General features: G+C 40.0%; 1 protein-coding gene across 1 annotated transcript; it reads right to left on the bottom strand.

Moving 5' to 3' along the window:
- Positions 1 to 851: 851 nt before the first annotated feature.
- LOC124284295 (lipopolysaccharide-induced tumor necrosis factor-alpha factor homolog) lies at positions 852 to 5,545 on the bottom strand. Its single transcript, XM_046720366.1, has 3 exons — positions 5,171 to 5,545; positions 3,929 to 4,097; positions 852 to 1,032 (listed from the first exon to the last, which is right to left on the bottom strand). The coding sequence occupies exons 1-3, from the start codon at positions 5,373 to 5,375 to the stop codon at positions 927 to 929; spliced, it is 480 nt and encodes a 159-aa protein (XP_046576322.1). The 5' UTR covers positions 5,376 to 5,545; the 3' UTR covers positions 852 to 926.
- Positions 5,546 to 8,245: the final 2,700 nt, after the last annotated feature.

The following is an 8,245-nucleotide window of genomic DNA, read 5'->3' as shown; positions in this document are numbered from 1 at the left end:
ACATCAATTAAAGTGTTTACAAACAATCTTAATGAACCTGGAGACATTTTTAAGGGTACATATTTTACTTGAAAAAAGTTGACGGAACTTTGACAAATTTGGTCAGGAACTATAAGGTTCTTTAAACAACGATTTACGTATGTCCGCAAAATAATTACATTTAAACAAATAGTGAAACTCCTCTCCAGTCAAATGTGAATCACATAAGTTACAAAATCTGTGTTCTTTTGGGTATTTTGCCATCTCCCAGTTTCTATGGGAAGTTTATGGTTGCATTTCTAAATTTTAGGATCGGTTTAGAAATATCATCTGAGAGAAGTAGGTATTGTTCAAATTTGGAGAGCGCTTCAGAACTTAATAATATATTCCTTTAAAGGAATTTTGCATGTCGCTAGTCCATGATTGTAAAATGGGGTCTTTTAAAATTGATTCAACATTTGAAATGATACATGAATTTAAGTAAACATGAGGGTTGTTGAAAACATCAGGCAATCAGCACTTACAGAGGATATGTTTAATATGACTTAGCCAGACAGTTATTTGTTGTTTTGTTTTGTTTAGTAATATATCGTTACTAGTTATCTATCTATGAAGCCGGGTCCATAGGATTTCCTGTTTTCTTATAAATAGATTTAATAGTACCAGTAAGCCATGCTTCAGGCAAAATTCCAGTCTCAAGTACAGCGTTAAAATATTCAACAAAAAGGTAGCAGTTTTGGTAAGGCTGAATTAATGGAGAACGGGGAGAAGGACACCCCCACTTGGGAACTTAGCCTGCTCCAGTAAGACGCCACGGTTCAGTAGTTACAGACATTAGGCGTTCTGGGCTCTCTGCTAATTAGGTGATGTGGAGAAGGTTAGGCAGGACAATTAGGTGATGTGGGTATACTCCATCTTGGGTAAAGTTAATCCACTTCGCTGACTGACTACTTCCGGTGACATCCGATCTGGTTCTTGCAATTAGGACACGTGTGGATGACGTCTTTGGTTTTGTTGATCCACAGCGGAATCAGGAAACAACCCAAAATGCCGCTGAAAATATGGAAATAATTTGATTAAGTACGCACGACAAGTTCGCGGTTCCTCATTTTCGGCTAAGTCGTCACATCACCAGCAAAAACGCCGTAGAAACATTATTGGAATTAATGGGCAGAATGTGTATCCATGGCCCCGTTTCACAAAATGATCGTAACCCACAGACGATCGTAAATCCATATAGTTTAACATAGACTTACGACATTCGCAGCGCTGAGACGATCGTAACTCCATATAGTTTAACATAGACTTACGACATTCGCAGCGCTGAGACGATCGTAACTCCATATAGTTTAACATAGACTTACGACATTCGCAGCGCTGAGACGATCGTAACTCCATATAGTTTAACATAGACTTACGACATTCGCAGCGCTGAGATGATCGTAACTCCATATAGTTTAACATAGACTTACGACATTCGCAGCGCTGAGACGATCGTAGCTCCATATAGTTTAACATAGACTTACGAATCGTAACTCCATATAGTTTAACATAGACTTACGACATTCGCAGCGCTGAGACGATCGTAACTCCATATAGTTTAACATAGACTTACGACATTCGCAGCGCTGAGACGATCGTAAATCCATATAGTTTAACATAGACTTACGACATTCGCAGCGCTGAGACGATCGTAACTCCATATAGTTTAACATAGACTTTGCCATATAGTCGTAACTCCATATAGTTTAACAAAGACTTACGACATTCGCAGCGCTACGATCGCTTTCTGGAACGAGGCTAGTATGGCAAGCTTGTCATAATAACCGATTGTTGTGGATCAGCGTTCTTATATTGAGCGTCAGGCAGGGAAACAACAAGTACCATCTTCTACCGTCGCTTGGTATGATGGATGGTAAGCACCAATGAGTATACACGAGGACTGGTAAAATCAGCCTTTAGCAAGCATGATAAATGCGCCCTTACCCATGTATCCACGAGCATCGAAAAATGAGCCGAACTCCAGCATATACAAGTCGTAATTAATGCGGTCTTACAGAAGAATCTGCAAGCATTGATAAGGTCACCCTTATACAAGTATCTAAGATTACTGATAAAAGGCCTTACCCAAGTAGCTACGGGTATTGATAAAAAAAAGCCTTACCCAAGTATATAAGATTACTGATAAAAAGGCTTTACCCAAGTATCTACGATTACTAATAAAAAGGCCTTACCCAAGTATATAAGATTACTGATAAAAAGGCTTTACCCAAGTATCTACGATTACTAATAAAAAGGCTTTACCAAAGTATCTAAGAGTACTAATAAAAAGGCTTTACCCAAGTATCTAAGATTACTAATAAAAATGCTTTACCCAAGTATCTACGAGTACCAATAAAAAGGCTTCACCCAAGTATCTAAGATTACTAATGAAAAGGTTTTACCCAAGTATCTAAGATTACTAATAAAAAGGCTTTACCCAAGTATCTAAGATTACTAATAAAAATGCTTTACCCAAGTATCTACGAGTACCAATAAAAAGGCTTCACCCAAGTATCTAAGATTACTAATGAAAAGGTTTTACACAAGTATCTAAGATTACTAATAAAAAGGCTTTACCCAAGTGTCTAAGATTACTAATAAAAAGGCTCTACCCAAGTATATAAGATTACTAATAAAAAGGCTTTACCCAAGTATCTAAGAATACTAATAAAAAGGCTTTACCCAAGTATCTAAGAATACTAATAAAAAGGCTTTACCCAAGTATCTACGAGTACTAATAAAAAGGCCTTACCCAAGTATCTAAGATTACTAATAAAAAGGCTTTACCCAAGTATCTAAGAGTACTAATAAAAAGGCTTTACCCAAGTATCTAAGATTACTAATAAAAAGGCCTTACCCAAGTATCTACGAGTACTAATAAAAAGGCCTTACCCAAGTATCTACGAGTACTGGATAAAACAGGCCTTACCCAAGGATCTACGATAAAAGATAAAAGCAAGCCTTACCCAAGTATCTACGAGTATTGATCTAAAAGGCCTTACCCAAGTATCTACGATTATTGATAAAAAAGGCCTTACCCAAGTATCTACGGGTATTGATAAAAAAGGCCTTACCCAAGTATCTACGATTACTGATAAAAACAAGCCTTACCCAAGTAGCTACGAGTATTGATAAAAAAGGCCTTACCCAAGTAGCTACGAGTATTGATAAAAAAAAGTCTTACCCAAGTATCTACGAGTACTAATAAAAAGGCCTTACCCAAGTAGCTACGAGTACTGGATAAAACAGGCCTTACCCAAGTATCTACGATTACTGATAAAAACAAGCCTTACCCAAGTAGCTACGAGTATTGATAAAACAGGCCTTACCCAAGTATCTACGGGTATTGATAGAAAGGCCTTACCCAAGTATCTACGAGTACTTATAAAAAGGCCTTACCCAAGTATCTACGGGTATTGATAAAAAAGGCCTTACCCAAGTAGCTACGATTACTGATAAAAACAAGCCTTCCCTAAGTAGCTACGAGTATTGATAAAAAAGGCCTTACCCAAGTAGCTACGAGTATTGATAAAAAAGGCCTTACCCAAGTATCTACGAGTATTGATAAAAAAGGCCTTACCCAAGTAGCTACGATTACTGATAAAAACAAGCCTTACCCAAGTAGCTACGAGTTTTGATAAAACAGGCCTTACCCAAGTATCTACGGGTATTGATAGAAAGGCCTTACCCAAGTATCTACGAGTACTATAAAAGGCTCCACCCAAGTATCTACATTGATAAAAAGGCCTTACCCAAGTAGCTACGAGTATTGATAAAAGTCCTTACCAAGTATGTATGAGTACAGGCCTTACCCAGTACTGATAAAAAAACAGGCAGGCCTATGAGTACTGGATAAAAACAGGCCTTACCTAAGTATCTACGAGTACTGGATAAAAACAGGCCTTACCCAAGCATGAAAATTAAAAGCATACACAGACAGGTGCACATGCCAAACTTGTATCTTGTAGACGTCATGACGTCGGTGTGGCAGTAGTAGCACCGCATCGACACCGGCGCCTCACCCATCCGCATCAGGCACAGCGGCTTAGGGGGGTTGTCATTAGTCATCAAAATACCTGGAGAACAGAGATGACAAAACTTTATAGATGATCAACTTCTTTATTTCACAATGGCGACGTTTCGGTATAGATTCTTATACCGTTTTCAAGCATCAAATCCTGAAGAACAGTGGTCAGTGTATTGCAACAGTGATTACGTACGGATCATTTAATACTTTTGGATGGAAGTATGGGTTACACCATCCGGCATGTCTTAGGATATACCGTTTGAAAACGAAGACTGGTCGTGTAATCACAAATACACTTTTTTTCAAATTTTAACAAATTTTGTTTTTAATAAATCTAACAATTCCATCTCCACCCTCCCACTATTCACTGCCAGAGAACACCAACATGTCGGCGCCGAAATCATAATCAGATAACAGAGAAAGAGTCAGTGATAATTATTATGATGATAATTCCTTAACGGCAGTGTCCCCATCATAAACTTTCCCTTCATCGATATTTTTCGTAAACGTATCCAAGTTTGTATTTATCAAAGCATTGGACAAGCGCATAATCAAGTATTCCAGTTTTTCAGATCACTGGATCTCAGTTTTAATATTGATGAAAGCATGCCAAAATACGTCTCCGTCGGACAATCCAATATATGATCATATGTTGCAATACTAATTTGGACCAGGTTATTGTGGCTTGTGGATTTTCACGAGCATCTGAGATCTTCATCATTTGTATTTTGTTCCAACATTACATGTAGGTTACAAGGTATTTTCTTCTATATCAGCTGGGGAACAGTATTGGACTTAAGGGTTTTAAATGACACTAAGTGACAATCGAAATATAGTAATCTCCATGAAAACATTGTTATCAAGACCCAAAGCTGATAAACTATTTCAAAAGCATAATGCAGATGGATATTGGATTCGCATTTTCCTTTCGCGAACACCTGGTGTCTTCACTTTTTGGTAGTGATTCAAAAACACCTGCTCATGATCGGAATTGCAAATCGATCCGTCTTTTAGTGGAGGTTTCTTATGGATGTGGAAAGACTTTTGCCGCCCACTTTTCCATCTACTCATACCAAACCCACAGTGGCCGTGTGACTATATACAGTTGGGCTAATTACTTACCTGGCATCATAGGGATGAAACCCCCTGCCTGAGAGGGATGTACAGAGTTGTGACCAGCTGGAGGTGGGTTGGCGGGATTTCCGTAGGTCATTGGAGCCCCGTAGGTTGCTTGAGATGGATTTGTGGGATTTCCGTAAGACACTGGAGCCCCGTAGGATGCTTGAGATGGGTTGGCGGGATCTCCGTAGGCCATGCCTGACGCCATGTTTGTTTAAAACGTCGTTACCTGTCAAGTGAATCAAAAGAATTATCTATCCTATAATTGTGTAGTCCAGTGTAATCCATACAATAAATTCTTCTTCATCTTCTTCTTCTTCTTCTCCTGGGGCGGTGGGATAGCCAAGTGGTTAAAGCTTTCACTCATCACGCCGAAGACCCGGGTTCGATTCCCAACATGGGCACAATGTGTGAAGCCCGCTTCTGGTGTCCCCCGCCGTGATATTGCTGGGATATTGCTAAAAGCAGCGTAAAACTAAACTCACTCACTCACTGACACTCTTCTTCCGCTACTACTGCTACTACCACTACTACCACCACTACTTCTATAACTGCTTCTTCTCCTTTCATTACAATTATGCACAATACCTTTGTTTCTACTGGAATTATATATACTTAGTTATTAAATCAGCTGTAACTGCCGCTATAGCTATTACCACTATAGTTACACTCATGTCTAATACTAGCGCTACCACTATGTCCACTATAAGGTCTGTTCCTCCTGTTGTAACTACACGTTACGTGATACTATTGCTACCACTATGTCCACTATAAGGTCTGTTCCTCCTGCTGTAACTACACGTTACGTGATACTATTGCTACCACTATGTCCACTATAAGGTCTGTTCCTCCTGCTGTAACTACACGTTACGTGATACTATTGCTGCCACTATGTCCACTATAAGGTCTGTTCCTCCTGCTGTAACTACACGTTACGTGATACTATTGCTACCACTATGTCCACTATAAGGTCTGTTCCTCCTGCTGTAACTACACGTTACATGATACTATTGCTGCCACTATGTCCACTATAAGGTCTGTTCCTCCTGCTGTAACTACACGTTACGTGATACTATTGCTACCACTATGTCCACTATAAGGTCTGTTCCTCCTGCTGTAACTACACGTTACGTGATACTATTGCTACCACTATGTCCACTATAAGGTCTGTTCCTCCTGCTGTAACTACACGTTACGTGATACTATTGCTGCCACTATGTCCACTATAAGGTCTGTTCCTCCTGCTGTAACTACACGTTACGTGATACTATTGCTACCACTATGTCCACTATAAGGTCTGTTCCTCCTGCTGTAACTACACGTTACGTGATACTATTGCTACCACTATGTCCACTATAAGGTCTGTTCCTCCTGCTGTAACTACACGTTACATGATACTATTGCTATTGCTATGTCCACTATAAGGTCCACTAACTAAGGTCTGTTCCTCCTGCTGTAACCTCCTGTACAACTACACGTTACGTGATACTATTGCTACCACTATGTCCACTATAAGGTCTGTTCCTCCTGTTGTAACTACACGTTACGTGATACTATTGCTACCACTATGTCCACTATAAGGTCTGTTCCTCCTGCTGTAACTACACGTTACGTGATACTATTGCTACCACTATGTCCACTAATAGGTCTGTTCCTCCTGTTGTAACTACACGTTACGTGATACTATTGCTACCACTATGTCCACTATAAGGTCTGTTCCTCCTGTTGTAACTACACGTTACGTGATACTATTGCTACCACTATGTCCACTATAAGGTCTGTTCCTCCTGTTGTAACTACACGTTACGTGATACTATTGCTACCACTATGTCCACTATAAGGTCTGTTCCTCCTGTTGTAACTACACGTTACGTGATACTATTGCTACCACTATGTCCACTATAAGGTCTGTTCCTCCTGCTGTAACTACACGTTACGTGATACTATTGCTACCACTATGTCCACTATAAGGTCTGTTCCTCCTGCTGTAACTACACGTTACATGATACTATTGCTACCACTATGTCCACTATAAGGTCTGTTCCTCCTGCTGTAACTACACGTTACGTGATACTATTGCTACCACTGTGTCCACTATAGGGTCTGTTCTTCCTGTTGTAACAACACGTTACGTGATGCTATTGCTACCACTATGTCCACTATTAGGTCTGTTCCTCCTGTTGTAACTACACGTTACGTGATGCTATTGCTACCACTATGTCCACTATAAGGTCTGTTCCTCCTGCTGTAACTACACGTTACGTGATACTATTGCTACCACTATGTCCACTATAAGGTCTGTTCCTCCTGTTGTAACTACACGTTACGTGATACTATTGCTACCACTATGTCCACTATAAGGTCTGTTCCTCCTGCTGTAACTACACGTTACGTGATACTATTGCTACCACTATGTCCACTATAAGGTCTGTTCCTCCTGCTGTAACTACACGTTACGTGATACTATTGCTACCACTATGTCCACTATAAGGTCTGTTCCTCCTGCTGTAACTACACGTTACGTGATACTATTGCTACCACTATGTCCACTATAAGGTCTGTTCCTCCTGCTGTAACTACACGTTACGTGATACTATTGCTACCACTATGTCTGTTCCTCCTGCTGTAACTACACGTTACGTGATACTATTGCTACCACTATGTCCACTATAAGGTCTGTTCCTCCTGCTGTAACTACACGTTACGTGATACTATTGCTACCACTATGTCCACTATAAGGTCTGTTCCTCCTGCTGTAACTACACGTTACGTGATACTATTGCTACCACTATGTCCACTATAAGGTCTGTTCCTCCTGCTGTAACTACACGTTACGTGATACTATTGCTACCACTATGTCCACTATAAGGTCTGTTCCTCCTGCCGTAACTACACGTTACGTGATACTATTGCTACCACTATGTCCACTATAAGGTCTGTTCCTCCTGCTGTAACTACACGTTACGTGATACTATTGCTACCACTATGTCCACTATAAGGTCTGTTCCTCCTGCTGTAACTACACGTTACGTGATACTATTGCTACCACTATGTCCACTATAAGGTCTGTTCCTCCTG

This window comes from Haliotis rubra, unplaced genomic scaffold (genome assembly GCF_003918875.1).
Source record: "Haliotis rubra isolate DU_JTF1 unplaced genomic scaffold, ASM391887v1 Scf333, whole genome shotgun sequence".
NCBI lineage: Eukaryota > Metazoa > Mollusca > Gastropoda > Lepetellida > Haliotidae > Haliotis > Haliotis rubra.
This window is presented reverse-complemented; position numbering and strand designations above follow the sequence as displayed.